Source organism: Cervus elaphus, chromosome X (assembly GCF_910594005.1).
Source record: "Cervus elaphus chromosome X, mCerEla1.1, whole genome shotgun sequence".
In the NCBI taxonomy this organism is placed as follows: domain Eukaryota; kingdom Metazoa; phylum Chordata; class Mammalia; order Artiodactyla; family Cervidae; genus Cervus; species Cervus elaphus.
This window is the reverse complement of record NC_057848.1, coordinates 86,360,940-86,383,638: the sequence shown is the minus strand read 5'-3', so window position 1 is coordinate 86,383,638 and position 22,699 is coordinate 86,360,940. Positions and strand designations below refer to the sequence as shown.

General features: G+C 36.8%; 1 protein-coding gene across 2 annotated transcripts in view; it reads left to right on the top strand.

Moving 5' to 3' along the window:
- The window catches only part of DIAPH2 (diaphanous related formin 2), a 950,551-nt gene extending 928,530 nt beyond the window's left edge, over positions 1-22,021 (top strand). For both annotated transcript variants that reach the window (XM_043895289.1, XM_043895287.1), the window contains one exon: positions 19,740-22,021. In XM_043895289.1, coding sequence (XP_043751224.1) covers positions 19,740-19,804 — 65 coding nt within the window. In that variant the 3' untranslated portion in view covers positions 19,805-22,021. The remainder of the gene's footprint in view (positions 1-19,739) is intronic.
- The last annotated feature ends 678 nt before the right edge of the window (positions 22,022-22,699 follow it).

Genomic DNA, 22,699 nt, shown 5'->3' with positions numbered 1-22,699 from the left:
AATAAGGAAACATGAAAGGAGAGGATCAAAGGAAGGGAAATCAGTCCAGTTTGTATATTGAGCGTGAGGTTGCTTGGGAACAATCATGATAAATGTTTGGAAGGTGATCAAAGCTGGAGCCTAGGAAATGTAAGGCCTTCCCTGGTGGCTCAGACAGTAAAGAATCCACCTGCAATGTGGGAGACCTGGGTTAGATCCCTGGGTTGGAAAGATCCCCTGGAGGAGGGCATGGCAACCCACTCCAGAATTCTTGCCTGGAGAATCCTCATGGACAGAGGAGCCTGATGAGCTGCAGTCCATGGGGTCACAGAGTCGGACACAACTGAGTCACTGAGCACAGCACAAAACACAACATAGGAAATGTAAAATTGAGATCCATTATCATAAAGAAGGTAGAATAGTTGAAGTTTTGCAAGTGGATGAATACCCATCAAGGATAGCTCATAGAACATATATAGAGTAGTATGGGAAAGGGCAAAGAATAAAACCCTGAAAATTAGTAACATATAAGGGACAAGGAAAAGAATGGTAGCTTATAAAAGACACAAAGAAGTATCAGGCGAAGAGGTAATTTGAAAATTAAGAAAGAATGGTAATATAAAAGCCAAGAAAGGAGAAAATTTTATGGAAGTGATATTTGTCAACAGTGTCAAGTGCTACAGAGAAGTCGAGGAAAATAAAAACTGAAAGAAAAATTCTAAGCCTTAAGACAGGAATGTGAGATCTGTTCGGAATAGGCCTATTCATAAATATGGTCATCATATTTGTACTACTAGAGAAAAGAATTAATTTATTTTCACAGTATAACATTTTATACTTACAGAAATTATATTTTTTTCCTACATGATCTAGTTAATCTATAAGAAAGTTTTTACTATTGAAGTATCTTTCGAAAGGTAGTTAAATAATCCTGACAGATGAGACTCTTAGAAGTAATACATACAAATCTGCCTTGGTCTTGAAATTCTAATATTTATGGTTATTGTATTTTGTGACTAGTGATCAGAATAGGATAAAATAGAGCCTTTCAGAATGAGACTGTAATGTGATTGGTTAGAAGAATAAGGAGATATCTTTCCCTTCATCGTTGTCTGTTTGTATGTGGTCAACATTGGAGTTCTCAGAGCCATTAATGTCATTTTATATACTACTTCACCATCAAACTATATATATTATTCTTTTCCTCCATTTTCCCTAAAAACACAAAGCCCTCTTCAGAACCAATTTCAAACATTCACCATTAGACCCAGAGTAAATGAAAGTATTGAAAAGGTAGTTTGTAAACTTTCTCATCCCTTACAGATATGTGTATATGGGAACAAACAGCATAAAAGTTTTGATCAGAGAAAGAACAGATATGTATTAAATGGCTGATTAGTATTGAGAAGGCTAATAAAGAGGTCAAAGAGATGCATTCTTAGCTATTATGGAACTATCATCTTGGAAAGGCAGTACATGAAATGATAGTGAAAACTGTGAGACTGGCTAAAATTAAAAGCTGAATTGTGCAGTATAAAATCTGTACTCTTGGAGTCAGGAGGAAAGATCAAGGAAGACCAGAGAGGTCAGAGGTTGGACTTGAATTAGGCTCTGAAGGCTTTAAAAGGGGGGAAGGAGAAGGTGAAGGTGGGCACACAAGCAAAAATTTGGAATATACGTAGGTTTGTTCACAGAATAGTCATGATGTCAACTGAACTAGATTCAAGTGTGCTTAACAGAGAAGAGGGGGAAATCTGATTAGACTGAGTGGGGTCTGTGTAACAAAAACCAAGTATGTAATCCATAAGCTTCTCCTTTACTTTTTTAGCTGCCACAAATTTTAGAGCCAAATTTATAACACATATAGTCTAAGATCCCTGAGCTACTGTTCACTTTTACCTTCAGATTGCCTTATAATGCAATGGATTATAATTTGAATATTATAATTATATGCAGTGAATTATAATTATAATTTGAATCTATCAGCCCTCCAAAATCCTTTTGGAAATTAACTTATTACAGTTTTTATTGCTGTTTTGCCTTTTTTTCTACCACTTCAAATTAGAGTTGAACTGGGTTAGTCTTGTTTCAAATCCACAGCAGCTTTATAAGCTGTGGAGTAAGGTGTCTTTTGGAAGACTGCTCAGAGAGGCAGGTTGGAAGATGACTTGAATGGAAGACAATCTGGGTATAGTGCTTAGTTTAACCAGCACCTTGTTTCTGAGATATTAGTTGTAGTAAAACAGATCTGTAGATTCATTTTAATGGGAATCTAATTCTTTTGGGTCTCTGGTAATCGACTTAAAACACTTTTTAATGTGTCATTAACTTAAATATCAACAAACAGAAAAATAGGCATAAAGTTCTTATGTTTTAAAAATTTGAATAAAAAGCAGATAAATAACACTAATATGTCTATTAACACTAATGTATCTATTGATGCTAGTTTTAATAGATGAAAGATGCAGCTTTGAATCCTGTTAAATACTTTGACCTCATTCATACAAATGCAGAGAATCTCCGTTGTGTACACAGACTGAATAAAATGGTATTAATCAAGGCTTTGTAATCTAACTTGGGACCATCAGATTTCACAGAGTGAAAACTGGTATTGGGCAACTCTCAAATACAAGTTTTAATAGGGTGTCAACTCGATCATTTTGTAAAGTTGTCTTACAAGAAGATAAGGCTAAGATTGAAATATTCATAATATGGATATCTAATCCACTTATTGCTGGGATCAGAAACAGAAAAAACTACTCAGTGCACATTTGCCCCTCTGCTTATAGATAATTAAGAGCTATAAGTTGGTTCACAAAGACTTCATTTTCACTGTACCTCTACTCACATTGTGAAAATGGCACTGACTGTCACAGGACATTATGTGTCCAACTTACCTATGCTATGCGATTTAATAGTATCTCCCTCTGGAATAACTCAACTCTCTGAAAAATTGTCTTTATTCATATTATTATGAAACTTTCATTAGTTCGGTACATCATATGTTGCTTGGATTTTATATAACACAGAAATAAACAAATGTATATATCCATGAGCAAATAAACAAATGTATATATCCATGAGCAGCAAATGTATATATCCAGGAGTATGCTAGTTTCCTATAAGGTGATACAGAATATGCTTGTGTCAATATTTTTTATATAGAAATGAAAAAGAACTTTCAATATAACTTCCTTTCGGCCTAGTGGGCTTCGCTGACTATTTTTGAATGCACTTGGCCCCACCATTAGGAATTGCATTATGTAATCAATATCTGTTACACTGGGCTCTTTCCGAACAGAAACCTAGGACATCTTAAAAAACAAAATGAGTTTCCCTTCCTTCTGTGTGTCTGTTCCTTTTTTTAAATTTCTCTTTGGACTGGCTTTTTGCCCTACTGAGTAGTACATTTCATCATAAGGCATGCCATGTGTTACTAGCCACCCTATGAATTGGTTGCCCTTGAGGGGGGCCAAGTGTCCATTGTGATCCATTCATTGGCCTTTGTTGGAGCAGGTGAGCCTATTCAGCACTGCTTCCCTAAGCGAAAAACTATAAGCATGACAGTTTCAGCTACAAGAGGTGCTGGGCATGTCAGGCAAATGACCTGAGATAATGTTTTACTCTATGAAAATAGCACTTCTTTCAGGGTCATGGGAAATGCAAGTATAAGTTATATTCATTGCCTCCACTTACTCCTCAACCTTCTGCAATATGGCTTCTGTTCCCCTTATTTTACTGAAATTGTTCTCATTAAGGTCTCTAATGACATTCATATTTCTAAAGCTGATAGTGTTCTGTCTTTATTTTACTGCATCTGTCTACAGCATTTGATATTATTGCTTATCCATTTTTTTCAAAATACCTACTCCTTTGGATTCCATAGTATGTGCTCTAATGTTTTATTCTGTAGCTCTCTGATTATTTGCTGTTTTCTTCAAGGACTCCACTTCCTATGCTCATCCCTTGAATATCACTGTTTCACAGCAATTGATCATCAGCCAGCTGCTTTTCTCACTCTACATACTTTCCTGGGTGATGGTTTCAATTATCATCTATGATAAGTCTCCTGAGTCTTTCATACTCTTTCCAGACCTCTCCCCTGAACCTCAGTTTTGTAATATTTAACTGCCTGCTGGAAAGCTCCATGTGGATATCTCAAAGGCATCTCCAACTTGAAAAATCCTAAACATAACTCATAATCTTCTCCTTGAATGCAACTTTTCTTCTTAATATACCCTATTTTAGTTGATGGAACCACCATTCTTCCAAATATATAAGCTAGAAATTGTAGAGTTACCTTTAACTGTTTTTCTCTCCTCCATGTCCAAATACTCCCTGATTTTTGTCTGGTCCCCTTTAAGCCTCTCCACTACACGATAATGAAATTGATTGATCTTAACAATTTCACTCCCCATTGCACATCTGAAGTCCAAGAGCCTTTAATCTGGATGTTATTAATACTTCTCTAGCCTCAGAGCCCATAGTCCCCTGCTTTTAATCAACACAGATTTACTTGTAGTCACACACATTTTTTTCCCCATCTCTTTTCTCCCTTTCCTCACAGTGTCTCCTTTACTTGGGAGTATACTTTTGTTGTTGTTTAATTGCTAAATTGTGTCTAACTCTTTTGCAACCCCATGGGCTATAGCCCGCCAGGCTCCTCTCTCCATGGGATTTCCCAGGCAAGAATACTGGAGTGGGTTGCCATTTCCTCCTACAGGGGATATTCTCGATCCAGAGATCAAACCTGCCTCTCCTGCATTGCAGGCAAATTTTTTACCACCGAGCCACTGGGGAAGCCCGGAGTATACTTTGTCTCCAGGCTAATTCAGTCTGGTTGTTTAAGAATCAGCTAGAACATTGCCTTCTCTAGAAAGCCTTCCCAGAGATGCTTTCCTAAGGCTCTGCTTTCTGTGCTCCTGAAGAGGATATCCCTAATCATAATATTCAGTATAACTGTATTCTCATTATATGCTACCTTCATTTCTGTGAGAATATCTTGAGGGATAGCTCTGAGACTTTTCATTTTGTATCAGGGATATAATATAATTAAGGTTCTAAAACTGACTCACTGAGAATTGTGTAGCAGATTATAGAAGAAGCTCTAACACATCTCATCAGACTAATTTTTAAACTAAAAGGCCACAATCACTACCTAGTACCTTACTTGAAAAAAGAGGCTGGCTCATTTTTCTCTAATACTGTGACAGGCACATTGTCAGTGTTCAAGAAAGAAATACCAAAGTAAATTGCAGGCCAGTTTTTGGTCAGAAGGAAATATACCTGATATGGGAATAGACCCTGGTTATGAAGGCAAGGCTCCCTCTTTCCAGTGAATAGGTCTACTCAGGAAACCAAATTAAAGGTCAGCCAGTTGCCTGATAAATCTGCTGTCCTAGGGGAAAAAAAAAAAAAAAAGAGTGGCTGGTTTTACTAGATGCATCATTCAAGCCAAGCTAGGATCTCTAGAAATAATATCTTCCTTCCCCAGGGAACAAATCTGTCCAGACAACTGGAATCCTAAAGCAGAGAAGTAATAGAAAGCAGCCTAGCAACATTTTTCTACTCATGGGATGGCAATAAGATAAATAAATAAATTGCTATAAAAGATTTCCATTGCTTCCCAAGGGCATAAAAAAATACCTCCACTCATGACGACTTGTGAAATAGATGAAAAGTCAGAACCTTGATAAAGTTTGATTTCCTAACTAATCTTTATTAGTCTTTGTTTTTATAGGCTAATCGGAAAAAGACTTTTTAAACATCTGTTTGTATCTTATCCAAGGTCCCCAAAGTGGCTAAAATATGTCACAGTCTCCATAATGAGGCTATCTAGACTTTTAAAAGTGTAATAGTATCATGATGCCAGAATCTTTGGAATGTGACTCTTATACTACCAAATATTAAAAATGTTAAGTTATTCTGTCAGGTACCATTCTGGTACTTCTGTGTTATTGCCTCATGTAGTTCTAACTATCCTGTTAGGTAGTTCTTTAAATATGATTTTCATGTTCACAAAGAAAATAAGTTTAGGAAAACATTGCTATTAAGCAGTGGAACAGAGATTTGAACTCATATGGTCATACACTGAGAACTTTGATACAAAATTGTGAATAACCAGTAGAGGCAGAAAGCACTTATTGCTTGAGAATTTTTGTTGTTGTTGTTAGTTGGTTGATTTTTTTAAAAAAATCAATTTATTTTAATTGGAGGCTAATTATTTTACAATATTGTAGTGGTTTTTGCCATACCCTGACATGAATCAGCCATGGGTGTACATGTGTTCCCCATCCTGAACACCCCCCCTACCTCCCTCCCCATCCCATCCCTCAGGGTCATCCCAGTGCACTGGCCTTGAGCACCCCGTCTCATGCATTGAACCTGGATTGGTGATCTATTTCACATATGGTAATATACATGTTTCAGTGCTAGTCTCTCAAATCATCCCACCTTGATTGATTCTTGTATGTGTGTGTGTTTCATATCTATCAAAAGGTTAATATGGGTCAAGTGCTAGACTATCTCATTTAGTTCTGTTAACACCCTACAATATATATACTATTATTTGCAGATAAGGAAACATGAAGAATCATTTTTGCAAATATATGAATATGAGAGTGGCCCGTTTCTTTAGGAAACCTGTGTCTAGTAACCTACAGTAATAAGTTCAAAGACTACATATACCAGCTAGCTTTACTTTATCTCATGATCATTTGTTGGACTAGTACAAATGATAGTAAGAGTAAAATAATGCTTTGTGCCAAGATTCACCTCTCCAAACCCACACCGCCTGCTTTAACAGGAATAATAACCCAGGGTGCGTATCTTTTTGAAAATGGGTCAGTATTGTCCACCATAGAAAGACTATTTTTACTTTGTGGTTTATTGGTAACATGTTGCCACAAAGCAATTTTTAAGTCTCATTTGATTTTACCATGGAAGTCAAACTCTCCAGATGATGCCAACAAAGCTCAACATACCTCATCCTTCTGAATTACACATATCTTTTTGGAGAGGCAATATTTAGGTTCACTTCTTAAGACTAGAACTTTTAGAATTTAGAATCTAAGATACATGAAATCCTTTTATAAGTGACAACAGTATATGAAGACAAATTTATCTGTGCCCTAAAACCAGCCTACTTGTAAGCCATTACTTTCTGACTAGGGAACATTCTGTGACCCTTTTTTAAGCAGGGCAGAAAATGATACCTGATTTGTCTTTTTTTTTTTTTTCTTTCCATTATGGTGTACTTAGTGATGGCGTAATCAACAGTGAATTCATGCAGATTACGTATTGAATCCTAAACTGCTCTTTAAGTTGAGGACAGTATGTGCTTTTGCTCTGAAGGCTAAAATTTTTACATCCTACCTAGGTTGCTTCCCTAATTTACCAAGTTAATCATACTCAGTTCCAAAAATTCAGACATGGAAAAATATAAAAAAGAAAGCATGATCTTACCATTTAGAGATGGCCACTATTTTTATTCATATATATAGCCTTCCAAACTTCTTTATTATGAAGTGAGACTATAATATGGACCTCTGTCAAGCACACGTAGATCTATATGATAATTTAGAAATGGCTGCATTGTATCCTAATGTATGTGAGTCTCATCCTTTATTTATCCAATCCTGTGATGAACAGATAGGCTTTTTACAGTTTTCACTAGTAGAAACAATGTTGCAAAGAACATGGATGTGCAGCCATCCATATTTATACATCTGTCTGAGAATATGAGGACTGGCTTTATTCCAGTAGACTTAAATGTCAGGAAAGGTTCTTTGAGATTTCTTGTATGAGGAATAAGTTGCTAGTTAGTAGCCATTGTTTATCATCTAAAGGCTCATCCTGCACTTGGGTTGTGCATAGATTGCCTTAGAAACTGCAACTACAAAGGCACCTCTGTCAGTTATGAATATGACATTGAGAAGCTGTGTTTTAACTGTCCTAATTGCTCATATTTAAAACAATTGCTGACTGGCTTCTACCTTAAGGGGCAGTTTATATTCTAAAACAATGGCACTGGCAGCTGCTAAAGTGTCTGTGATATTAACCATACAGGTTGCCTTTGTCCGTACAACTGGTTAAGTAATTAAGCACAGGCTAGCATGGGGAACACTGCTAATGGGAAGCACCTGTTTATAGTTGCACACATTGTAAGTTATAGCTTAATATCTTCCCTCCTCAAAATCATAGCCAGTGGGATAGTTCTGTGATCCTGTCATTTGGGAAATGGAAGCATCATGCAGGGGAAAGTCTGCCATTTCTGCCTCACTGCAGAAGCCAGCGAGCTTATATAACCCCAGAGAATCCGGGGCTACTGAAGATGAGGAATTGGACTGACTCCTCTCAAACTTCAATCATCAGCAAAAAGCAGGTAGCCCAGACCCACAAGATAGATTGCACATGTTAAAAACAAAAGGAGTATATATGTAGTCTTAGAGTGATTTAGAAACAAAAACAGATGACAAGTAAATATATTCTAGGTCAGCATATCAGCAACAAAGCTCAGGCAGATCACAAACAACTGCCACAGAAAATGACAGAGGATTGTCTATCATATGATCAAAGTTAGAGAAATGGCTGATGCCTAACATTCTTAGTCATAGGGATTTCTGTCGCACGTGGAATAGAAAGGCATGAGATGACAGGTGGTAGGAATGAATTGACCCTGGTATCTACATTGTCATTTAACAGTTAGTTTATCTGCATCAACCCAAATGGTTGCACAAGTTCTCATCTTGCCAAGTACTCTTGGCCCAGGTCACTACAATCTATGTTTGCCTTGATCAGCTTTTCTGCTGCCACTCTTAATTGTGCTAGCTAGGCTTCAGCAACAGACCCTAACCAGATAATGCCAGAGGACCTCATTTCTCCTGGGTGGTTTTGTTGAGGGTTTTTTTCTGGGTTGTCTGTTTGTTTTGAACAAACTGCTGTCTTTGTTTTGAACTTCTGTCTTCTCTGAAAATCATTCGGGAGTTTTTTGGGTGTTTTTAAATACCATTAAAATTAAAATCACATGTTTATGGAAACAGCTATCATCTGATTACGGAAACACTAGGAATCTGACCTGGTCGGTGCATTCCCTTTCATTATTTTCCTCCGTGTCCTAGAAAATCATTGTTAAATATATGTAGAATTCTGATTCTCCTTTTATATATCCATTGCTTTACATGCCCCCAAATAGGAAAAATTTGATAATTAAAATAGCAACATAAGGAACTAAGGTCACTTTCTCTAATCAAAAATTAATTGCAACATTTCTATTTCTTTTTGTTGAAAAACCCACCTATCTGCTAAGAGCTAATTGAGATGACGTTTTCCCTGATCCCCCAACTCCAGCACTCAAGGGATATGATTTTTCTCTTCTCTGAACCTCCATTGCATGTACCGTTGTTGTTCAGTTGCTCAATCGTGTCCAACTCTTTGTGACCCCATGGACTGCAGCACGTCAGGCTTCCTTGTCCTTCACCATCTCCCAGAGCTTGCTCAAACTCATGTCCATTGAGTCGGTGATGCAATCTAACCATCTCATCCTCTGTTGTCCCCTTCTCCTGCCTTTAATCTTTCCCATCATCAGGGTCTTTTCCAATGAGTCCATTCTTCGTATCAGGTGGCCAAAGGATTGGAGCTTCAGCCTCACCATCAGACTCTAAGAGATGCTAAAGAGACATATAGTTAGTTTCATGTTAGAGTTGTTTATACATTTATCCTTTCCTTCCTAAAAACTTACAAAGGTGCCTATTATGGTACTCTGCAGATATTTTTTTCAGTAAAAATTTATGGGTGGATGAAAGGAAGGAAGAGAGGGAGGGAGAGAGGGTTTTCTTTCCTTTGCCTATATTATTAGCAAATAATATTCTCTGTGTGTAAGCAGTATAGTAGAAGGTGAATTGCAGGAGCAGCTCTTGATTCGTTGCTAATGATTAGATGATTAATCAACAGAGTTTTTGAAAAACCTCTGTGTGTAATCCACTGTGATTGACACCTGAGCAGATCTGTTAACAGTTTGTGTGAATTCTGTTAGTTTGCTCTTCAGTGTAAGTTTCACATATATAATATACTTGGGAGCTTTCCCAACTATTTTCTAATATTATTCACAGTTTTACTTGTCACTCTTCCATATTTTCCAGATAGGCAGACATTGTCATCAGACTTTCAACCTCATATAAAATTTGTCTTAGGCCCTGACTGTATTTCCTAGTGAAGAAGGAAATATAATGCATGGCTAATAAACAAAACCAAGAACATTTTAAAAAAATTTATTCATTAGCTTATCCTTGAGTCCAGAGATAATCTGTAGCAAGTTCTGTGGCAGTTGAAATACTGAATATACTGACTTTATTTTTTTCTGTGCCATACTTTTCTAAAATCCCTTGAAATACTCAAGATATAAATTAGGTAAATACTAGTCATTTAAAATCCCAAGAGGTTAATTGTACATGTTATGAAAATACCATGTTTATGATAGATAAAAGTAAGCATTGCATATTTTCTACATTTGTAGCTTAATATGAATTAAGTTTTTAATGCCTTGAAGTAATATTATTATACTATGTGATTTTACTTTTATCACGTATTTCAATCTTCCTAAAGTTGCTATAATTGAGTTTGTTTGATAATATACCTTTATATTACTATGAGACTTGATAGTTTGCAAAATGTGAGGTTCATAATAGAGATAGAGAGTCAAGTTACTACCTGGCAGGGAGGATAAGAAGAAAGTGAAATACAGAAAAGTGATTTAATCTCACTACTGCAGTTTTGTAAAATATAATTTGCTTTTCCCCTAGCACAGCAGAGTTTCATGCTGATAACAAGCTACTGAATTAATAAATCCATTGCAACTATTGAGACTTTTCCTTTAATAACATAACGAATGCTGAGCATTAAGAAAAGGAAAGGCATTCTTTGTACAGATGTTACTTCTACCAGATCTACATCCCTAACCTTAGGAAAAATGCCATCATACACTGAGCAATATCAATGTGAAAATAATTTGTGCATCTCAATTAGAATACTGTATTTTCCACATAAAATCACACTGTTTCCTGGAACACATTTGCTTATTTTCCAATTGGAAAGATATTTAGAGGTCTATTTTGTTATCATTACATGTGCTTAACTCCAATTACAGTTAATGGGAGTTGTGTGTCTATAGTCACAGTAGCCTCTGAACTACTTAACATTATTGCTTTCCATTACCATCCTCATTAGAATAACTTTCATCTCTTCTACTAACCTGAACTACCATGGTAATCTGGGTTTCTGTTTTCTTTGCATGGATTTATTTGCATGTAACAAAGGATATAAATTACATAACATGGCCTGTTTCTAGTTTTGAAAATATTACAGTGTCACTGAGATTAGAATAGGGTTAGAACTATTGAGAAGAAAGTGAAGTTGCTCAGTCATGTCAGACTCTTTGCAACTGTATGAGCTGTAGCCCACCAGGCTCCTCCATCTGTGGGATTTTCCAGGCAAGAATGGTGAAGTGGGCTACCATTTCCTTCTCCAGGGGATCTTCTCAACCCAGGGATCAAACCTCGATCTTCCACACTGCAGGCAGGTTCTTTACTGTCTGAGCCACCAGGGAAGCCACTTAAGTAGAAGTAATTGATTGGCTTCTAGACTTGCATTTTGGCAGAGCATCCCATGTATACAATTCTGTTGGAATAAAATAATTTGATATACCTGAACACCTATGGTATCTAGTAGACACTAAATTTGTAAAACATAAAACATGAAAAAAAATGTTTACAAAGTAGAAGCACTATCAACAACAAACATATACATTTAATTCCAATTATTCAAAATTTTGATGAGGCAAAAGTAGTGAAAACAAGTGTATTATAAACTAAGTAGAAGTGGTGATGCTCTTTTCCTTAGTGCTGGCCTGTACTGTATTTCCAGGGGAAAAAATGATAAGAAGACAAGGAAAGGGGCTTGTTAAGTCTTTAAGAAAATTAAAGAACCCGAGGAGAGCTCTTAAAAACATCACTAGGAACTTTAGAGTCACTTGACTCATTGGCACTCAACAAATAGACATCTGCCTAGCCTTAGTAGGATAGGCTAGTTACTACCTATTGAGTTTGTTTGTCAAGCTGTATTGTTTTCAAGATGTTTTGTGATTATAGCGTGATGTAGAGTTCTAAAATGTGCTCTAAAAATAGAAGTTTGAAAGGAAAATATACATTACAGATGATTATTTCCACCAAATATTAAAACATAATATGAGACTAAAATAATAAAACCAGAAGTCACTGGCATAAAAATAGTTGGAAAAATGCTTAAGTCGATGGAAAAGAAATGTACCCTAGTATAGATAATTTGGTGGTGGCTCAGATGGGAAAGAATCCGCCTGCAATGGGGGAGACCTCAGTTCAATCCCTGGGTTGGGAAGATCCCCTGGAGGAGGGCATGGCAATCCACTCCAGTATTCTTGCTTGGAGAATCCCCATGGACAGAGGAGCCTGGCGGGCTGTAGTCCATGGGGTCGCAATGAGTCAGACAAGACTGAGCGACTAAGCACAGCAGCACAGCATAGGTAATTCAGCATATGATAAAGAGTTATATCATCAATCAGTTTAGAAATTCATGGTTATTCAACAAATGGTGCTGGAACAACCCATTTCCTCTTTGCAAGGAAAAAAGCAAGTAAGCAACGTGGAAGCTTACCTGACATTGTACAACAAAAATTCTAGATCATTTAAATAAATGTTTTTAAAAAATCAAACCTTAAAGAACAATAAAAGATATAGTTGAATGTTTATCAAATGCCTCTGCCTAGAGAAAGACTTTCTAAGCTTAACAATAAAAGAATGGATCATAGTGTAGAAGACTGACTGATTTAACTACATAAAAATAATAAAAATGAAACCATATGTTCTTGAAAGCCAACAACATGAACCAAATAAAAGGCAATCAACAAACTAAGGAAAATATTTCAATTGGTTACTATCTATCTTTAAAATGTAGAGTTCAAAATAAAAACAAAGCAAAACTAAGACCCTAATAGATTACTGGATAAGGGATATGATCAGCATTTAAAGGAAGAAATATAAATGGATAATAACATTTGAAAATTTCTACTTTGCTAAAATTTGAAGAAGGGCAAAAAGAGGCAATCATATGCTATTTGTCACTTTTCACATTAGCGCATTGTCAAGAGATTAATACCTAACAATGAGATAAGACAAATTAATTTACTTATTGCCAATTGGATTTAAATTAATACAACTATTCTGGAATATGATTTGGACTTAATTTTGCATACTTAACAATGCCACTTCTACACGTGATGTGTATAAAATAAAATATAAACTATAAGGATGTTCATTGCAAGGCTTTTTATAATAGAAAAAAAAAAAATGGAAGCAACCTAAATGTCCAACAGTAGAGAAATGGTTACCCAAATTGTGGCATATTTATATAAAAAGAAGAGTATGTAGCCATTAAAAATTTTATTTTCAGTATCATGTTTCAGAAGTTTAATGACATACAAAATTTCTATTATACAATAAAATGTTAAATGAAAAAAGTAGAACACCAAATTGCATATATAGTTTAAGCTCAACATTTTTTTTTTAAAGACACTATTCTGGTAAGTGAAGAGAACGAATCTGGTCAATGAGTGGAGAAACTGGCTGTCCACCAAGAGATCAGGCCCAAAGCTAATTCAGGTGCTACCTTCCTTCCAGTTGTTTGTAGTGAGTGAGAAACTGTATCAAGTCAGGATCCTCAAAAACATAGGGGAAAAAAAAAGCAAGTTTTGGAATCATGGTACAGAGGGAAAAAAAAGATGTAAGTTCGTATGAGATGATTTCAGTATAACAGTCTAAGATAATCTTTCATCAGTATTTGGCATGTGAATAGCTACTTCAATACACATTTCCTAAGGCAACCTAACCCTGGAGAAGGGAGCGCAACCCACTCCAGTATTCTTGCCTGGAGAATTCCATGGATAGAGGAGCCTGGTGGGGCTACAGTCCACGGGGTCATAAAAAGTCAGACACGACTGAGAGAATAACACATACACAAGGCAACCTAAAGTTTTCTTGGTTTTCTTAGCCTGAGCTGCACAAAACCCATCCTCTGTTTGCTTTTTTTTTTTTTTTGCTGGAAACAATGTCTATCCGTTGATGATAAATCTGCCACACCATCATTTTTGAAGAGTTTTGGAGAAAAGAAAGCTCAGAATAAATTGCAGAGGCCCTCTTTTACTTTGTTTCCTAGGCAGCTAATTAGCATTAAAATGGGATGTTTCACCGCACAATGTGACAATGTGCAGTGTCTGCCAGGCACACTTATTTTATGTTACCCTATTGGGAGGGTATAGTTGCATTGTGTTTGGGTAGGTCACGTCAATACATCTAACATGCCTATGAAGCACCAGTTCTTCCATAGGCAACAGGTGGATACCTAACCTGGGGGGGGGATGAATAATGGACAAGTCTTTTTATCACAGGTTTTCAATCTCAAGTTGACCTGCTCATGCAATATACAACACACAGCCCTCTACCTTTGGCATACACTCACTTTGGTAGAGGAGTGATTAAACGTTTCTCAGTTACATGCTACAAGCTTGAGTCCTTTGGTCTGTCTCACACCACATTTTCTTTTTAAGCTTTATGATATGTTTATTCCTCAGTTATTTCACCTGACAAAGTTTTCAGTAGGAAGGAAATTAGCAGTGTAGATGTAGATATGGATCTGAAATTTTGTGACATTCAGGTATTTCATGAATGATGTGCTTTGTACATAGTTGTTGAATAAATGATTGCCTGAATGAATTTTAGAGCAGTACAATAACAGGTTTAATCTATTCACTCAGGACTCCATTGGGAAGGTTTTGAAATGAATGCCAAATCAATTTATACTTAGAAAAGGCATAAAGCTTCTTACTCTTATGACAGTGGAGAAAGCCTTGACAGTGGTTTGAGCTGGTTAGCCTGATATTCACAGTGTACAGAAGCATGTTTTAGCTGGGCCATGTATTTACATTTTCTTTTCTGTGACAGATTGGCATATTGTTTTGGATTTGGTCACCTCTCCTCCATGGACTGCACATTTCATATAACTATGTCCCTCTCCTCAGTTTCACACTATGACTATGTTACTCTCTGTAGAAATAGAATCTTTTCACTTTCACATAGGGCATCAAGCCTTTGGTGACCAAAAAGAATCTGATAGGGTATGCATGCCCAGCTCTGGTGGATTTAGAGGGTACATCTTGGGACTGACATCTCAGATTCTATATAGCATTAATCCTTGTGTTTGCAAACAATAGAATCCCTTAATGAATTCTTAGACCATGAGGATACATTAGATTCTCTAGGCTTGCTTATTCATCATGTTACCTTGTACATTCAGAAAATGGAAACAGAAGAAGATTATGACAAATCATGTTCCCTCAGCCTCTGATATAATGTTTTCCTGTATCTCATTGCACAATATCCCCAACAAGTAAACACACATAGATTGATGCTTCCCCCCATCTTGCTCTCTTTGATTTCCAAAAGCACAACAAGGCAAATTGGAAAGGCACTACTGATTAACAAAGCCCTCCCCATCACCTCAGGTAAATACATATTTTCTAAACTATTGACTTTTTGGAGGAGAGACTCCTATTTTTTTTCCATCTAAACAATTCTAGTATTAGTAGTGTTGGGAGAATAAGATTGGGTAGAGAAGTGAATTTGGTTCAGCCTGGGTCTCCTGGGGTTCTCAAATCATAGCACACGGGCACCTGCCTCCTTCACCTATGTTTCTAAATAGGAAATTCAGTCACTCTCACAATCACCCAAATAACTCCATCACCTCTGACAGCAATAATAACTAGCATTTGCTCTTTTCTCATAAATTTGATGCCAAGTATGTGTCTTGACCTCATAAGGATCAGAACACTGACTATTACCCATTAGTATTTAGTTGTATTTTTAAAAATTCAATGATTCTTGGAACTTCCTTGGTGGTCCAGTGGCCAAGACTCCGTGCTCCCAGTGCAGGAGACCCAGGTTCAATCCCTGGTCAGGGAACTAGGTCTCTGAAGATCCCATGCAGCCAAATAAATAAATATTTTTTAAAATAAAAAAAAATTTGATGATTGTCAATCTTTGCCTCAAAGAAAGCATGAATCTAGGTATGAAAATTTGCTATCATTAGATTGTAAGCTATTAGAATGTGAAAAGAGATGAATATTTATACTGATATATATTCGTATTATATATACATATAACATTATCCTCTAAATTGCACTTCTGCCCTTATCCATACAAGTCTAGAGTATAAATATATATTTTGTACCTAAAATAGTTTTAACATAAACACAGAGAATTATAAATAAATCACAGAAACCCAGATCAGTCATTGCTGCCATTATTTCTAGAGTCATTTTTTTCATAAACAATGTTGGAGGTTGACATTTTGAAAGTACAAGTAATGACCTTTACAGAATTGCTTCTACTTATAATTATCTCATAAACAGGGACCAATTAAGTACCAAAAATATTTAAAGAGAGACAGAGACAGAGAAGGAAGGGAGAGAGGGAGATAAAGAGAAAGGAAGGGAAGAACTGTGGAATAATTCTCTTGTGTATATGCCAAGAGCTGGATTTGGGCTGTGAACCAGTGCTTTAATGTCCTTTCCTCAGTTCATTTTGACTTGAAAGTTTATTTTCTCACGCCAGATGCTACCAATAAAGCTGCAATTTGATGTGAATCCTGACATCATTTACTTCTGCAAGGCTAGGTTTTTGTGTGTGGTGCTTTTCTTGAATCCAGTGGGCACTGAACGGTGGTATGGGGTACCAATAGCATTCCTGGAGTGAACGTGGATGCCAGCTGACCTTCGTGTGTGGAATCACCAAGGCACAAGCCTTTTTTCCCGCTGGGACAATCCTCTGTGAATGCCACCATCATTCTCATATCTGATAGCTTTAACACTGAGTACTTAAATGCTAGCAATGCAGTGGTAACCATCATATTACAATCTCATTTGTAAATGTCTTCTAAAAAGTCCCAAACCAACCTGTATGTGAATCAGTGACATCTAAGTAATAAGCCCTTTATCTCAGAATGTTATCTTTACAATTTTAGTGGATTGTGATTGGTATCACAAATTAAATAATGGAATTATTAATGGTATCTTTAAAAGGATACCCAAATAATCCATCACTCAGATATATCTCTGAATAGAAAAAACATCTCTTTCTTTCTCACCTCTCAGTGATAATAATGCATTATAAGGCACTTTAAGCTTATGGCTGTTTGGCTCAGTGCACTCATACCATGGTATTAATGAGGCCAAGGTCATGGAGGCCAGTTAGCTTTGCTCTCTGTACTGACCACAGACTACCCGGAATCACTCAGGAAACCCTGATGTGTTTCTCATCAAGAAACACAGATGAGAAAAGTTCCATGGCAAAACCTCAGCATTTCTCACAGTCCATCCTCCCCATGGGAGAGGCAGGATATATTCCAGGGTATCATCATCTTCTCTCTCAAATTGCCAACATCTGTTGGATCATCAAAAAAGCAAGAGGTTTCCAGAAAAACATCTATTTCTGCTCTATTGACTATGCCAAAGCCTTTGACTGTGTGGATCACAACAAACTGTGGAAAATTCTTCAAGAGATGGGAATACCAGACCACCTGACCTGCCTCTTGAGAAATCTGTAGGCAGGTCAGGAAGCAACAGTTAGAACTGGACATGGAACAACAGACTGCTTCCAAATCGGGAAAGGAGTGCGTCAAGGCTATATATTGTCAGCCTGCTTATTTAACTCATATGCAGAGTACATCATGCAAAATGCCAGGCTGGATGAAGCACAAGCTGGAATCAAGATTGCCAGGAGAAATATCAATAACCTCAGATATGCAGATAACACCACCCTTAAGGCAGAAAGCAAAGAACTGAAGAACCTCTTGATGAAAATGAAAGAGGAGAGTGAAAAAGTTTGCTTAAAACTCAACATTCAGAAAACTAAGATCATGGCATCTGGTTCCATCACTTCATCACAAATAGATGGGGAAACAGTGAGAGACTTTATTTTTTTGGGCTCCAAAATCACTGCAGATGGTGACTGCAGCCATGAAATTAAAAGACACTTGCTCCCTGGAAGAGAAGCTATGACCAACCTAGACAGCATATTAAAAAGCAGAGACATTACTTTGTCAGCAAAGGTCCATCTAGTCAAAGCTATGGTTTTTCCAGTAGTCATGTATGGATGTGAGAGTTGGACTATAAAGAAAGCTGAGTGCTGAAGAATTGATGCTTTTGAACTGTGGTGTTGGAGAAGACTCTTGAGAGTCCCTTGGAGTGCAAGGAGATCCAACCAGTCCATCCTAAAGGAGATCAGTCCTAAATATTCATTGGAAGGACTGATAATGAAGCTGAAACTCCAATACTTTGGCCACCTGATGCAAAGAGCTGACTCATTGGAAAAGAACCTGATGCTGGGAAAGATTGTAGGCAGGAAGAGAAGGGGATGACAGAAGATGAGGTGGTTGGATGGCATCACCGACTCAATGGACATGAGTTTGAGTAAACTCCTGCAGTTAGGGTGATGGACAGGGAGGCCTGGAGTGCTACAGTCCATGGGGTTGCAAAGAGTCAGACACGACTGAGTGACTGAACTGAGACTGAGATCATCATCTTAGGGAGGAAATGAGTAGGAGCTTGGGAGGCCCCAACATCTACCTCTGAATAAAGCAGCCTTGACATTTAGGCATTAACTTTGCATTATAATCCCCCATCATACCATTGATTTGCTGTGTAACCTTCATCACTAAAGCAGAGATAATAGGATAGAATGAAATGGGTTTACCTCCCGGGGATGTTGTGTGAATTAGCAAATTAACGAGTGTAAAGTGTTAGCATTTATGTAAGTGCTGGTGGTTGTGATTATTTCTAGGGACCTAGTCTCATTCTAAATAGAGAATCTAAGTATATTATGCTTCTGTCAGAAGGGGATTTTCACCCACATCAATTGCATTTAAGCTGAGCATATAAAACAGAGGTGATAATAACATAGTAGTGATCACCACAATGCAGAGCTGTAAACCTTTTTCCTATTAAAGCTAAAACTATTTTCAGCAACTTTCAGTGCTTTTAAACTTTGCTTTCCAAGCTTTGTGCCAACAGTTCTCTCTACAGTGATTATTTTTCCTGTGACAGGTGAGGGGAATGGGACCTATTCATTATTTATTCCCATAATGACTATATAATGTATTGAATTTGTTTACATCACACAATCAAGCAAAGACTTGGTAGCTGATTTGATTGCCACATATTGTAATCATTGTAAAAAATAAAAAAAACTCTTTTTCAGCTCTGCCCACGCTGGTGTCCTCTAGAGGTAGCCAACATACAGATTGAAAACTCATGGGGAATTGAAGTGCTTTCCAACAAAAGGCACTGTACATAGATCCTTTCAATTTAATATCTTTACCAAGGAATTTTGTTGTCACCTGCTATTTCCAAAGGGACTGTGCTTGAGCGAATTCTTCCATTTCTTTTATCACTCTGACTTCACTTACCAAGAAAAGTCATTTAATGCTATTTCAAACTCTTGAACTCAGCCTGGGAGCTGCAGTGTGAACTCCTCAGATCTGGGCTTCATGTTATTTATTTACATATTCATTTGAATTAATTTTTCAGGACTGTTTGAAAACCTCTCTCAACCTGACATCATGCAATAGCCGGAATCTAAAGCTCACCATGTTTTTGGTTCTCTTTTCTCTTTGTCTTACAGATAACAGACGAGTACCTTTGGAAAGGTCACGGTCTCGCCACAATGGAGGTATCTCATCTAAGTGATTCCTGATGCCAAAGAATAAGAAAATATTAAAGTAAACAAAATCATACAGTTTGAGAAGAACAAAACCTACTCTCAAGGGATGGAGACTATATAAGTACATTTCTGCAAAGATCAAGCTAAGCTGGATGAAATAGTGTGCATATATAAAGCTATTGCAAGACTCCTCCCACAGTTACACTAACACAAACACAATTGCCAGGATTTTAAAACATGCATTTCATTTTAGTGTAAAGATGTGTATTATTTGTTATTGTGTGTGACCTGACGGTGATGATGAAAAATGTAAGAAATTGAAGAGTTCTAAAGACATTCAAAACCATTCAGTCTGTCAAAAATGTATAATGTCACTCAAATTTTGTCACACACACCCCAGAAAAAAGGAAGAAAAGAGAAAGAATTCATCAATGTCTACTGATTGCTGTTAAATAGAAAAGTAAAAGACCAGTGAAAATGTGTGTGTTAATGGTTTGGAAAGGCACTGATATTGCACACTCTGTAAAAGAAGCCATCTTGGAAACTCAGAAAATGTACTGCTTCATTCCCTTCAAGTTGTTTAGAATCTAATCTCAAGTGAAAGTTGATGGATTCATCTGCTTTGGCTGAAATTAAACTTATCATTAATCTAGAGTTTCAGCATGATATTGCAGGCACTTATCATTGCTAAAAATAAACCAAAGTTTAACAGAAGTGGTTAGAGAAAGTAACTTAAACTTTATTTAAAGAGGTATTTTATAAGTATGCACATATATCTACTTTATACAAATACTTTGTATGGCTATTTTTGAGAAAAACCTCACATTTTAATGTTTATGCTAGAGTTGAACCTGCAAATTCTGTTACCTTTATTTAGATTTTTAAAGGTAAATATTGATCCCTGTTCTCCATGGTTTCTTTCTTCTCTCTATTGCTTCCTACTCCCACGACCCCCTTGAAGGCAGGGAATAGAGTTCTAAGAGACCTGAGAGGAAAAAGATTTCTCTCTGCAGGAGGCAGCAGAAAACTCTCTGATAGGTCAATTGTCTTATCTGCCTCTTTCCTCCCCCTTTCCCATTCTGCTGTGGTGATCTGAAGAAGAAAAATGATATACTTTATATATGTGTAGATATTTATATATCCTGCTACAATAATTCCATATCCCAGTGACTAACTGAACTTCTCAATCATCATCATACTTAACTTACCTTATTATATTAACAAATCATTTAAATGCTGCCAAAACAACTCTAGGAGGAAAAACCAGGCTCTACATTTTTCTTAAATAGATGAGAGAGGAAAAGTCATACTTAACTTGTCTATTACTTTTTAAAATGCATTGAAAGAATGTAGTGTAACTTCTCTGGAGTATAATTTTAAGACTAATCCATGCAGATGATTATGATTATTGTAAAAGTTTTCTTATGTGTATATTTCTTATATAGAAAATCCTATTTCTACTTCCTCTAAAGCACATTATAGATATTCAGAAAGAACAAATGACTGGCTTGGCAAATCACTACCTGAGATAATGAAAACAAGTGACCAATAGCTCATAGTTTCTTTTATACAGATGTATAGTCATTCAAACTGCTGCCTTTTCCTCCAGTTCATTCTTACTTAGGTCTTATCCTTTGCAAAGCTCTGAAGATGCTACAATAGAGAAATCAAAAACAGTAACAGGATCTGAGATTTTACAATTTTATCCTGTCTTAAGACACACACATACACACACACACAAAGAAGTTTAAGGGATATATCAATTTCACATGCTGTTTTTTAACAATAACAACAACAAACACTTAGGTTCTACTAATTTATGTAAAAACTTAACATATTTTTAACTTCACAAAGTCTTTTCTGAAATCTTCATTGTATGGCTTCTTTGAGTCTTTTGATAGTTTTTCAGACTGTAGGAAAATGATACTTTGAAATATTCACCCTGATTAATATTTAGGGACATTTCCCATGCCATATATCAAGCTAGTCAAGGTAGAAATACTGTTGCATATCACCTTTTCCAGATGTGAACTTGCCTTATTTTTTAGTTTGTGGGGGAAAAAAAGTACAGTTGTTGATAAATTATATATTTGTATTTAGAGTAATCCTACACACTTTTCACAAACATTGAGAACTTTCAGGGTCTTTCATGAAGCTCTGATAACTCAATTAAAGGGTTTGCTTCCCAGATTTATAATGGTCCTGCTCTAGCCATTTGTAGTTTGTTTGGGGTTGAAAATTATCACCAGAAAAAAAATACATAATGATATTTTTAGTACAGAGTGTATAGAGCCAAATTATACTAAATCTTTTATTGGGTTTATTACTGCCATAATTGAGAAGCGCCTTCCCTGGTGGCTAAGATGATAAAGAATCTGCCTGCAGTGCAAGAAACATGGGTTCCATCCCTGGGTCAGAAAGATCTCCTGGAGAAGGGAATGGCTACCCACTCCAGTAATCTTGCCTGGAGAATTCCATGGACAGAGGAGCCTGGTGGGCTACAGTCCATAGGGTTGAAAGCAAAACCACTCTGAGCTTCCCAGGTAGCTCAGATGGTAAAGAATCCGCCTGTAGTACAGGAGACCTGGGTTCAATTTCTCCTGCTCCCCTGGAGAAGGCAATGGCTTCCCACTCCAGTATTCTTGCCTGGAAAATCCCATGGACATAGGAGCCTGGCGGGCTACAGTCCATGGGGTCGCAAAGAGTCAGACATGACTGAGCGACTAAGCACATACACACACAATTTATGCAGATTTTCTTCAGAGTGTTTTTTAAAAGTGCAAAACCCTTTAAAATGTTTACTAGTTGCATTAGTTTCCTTTGGCTGCTGTAATAAATTACCACAAACTAGGTGACCTAACATCAGAAATTTATTCTCTCATGGTTGTTGTGGCCAGATGTCCAAAATCAAAGGCCATGCT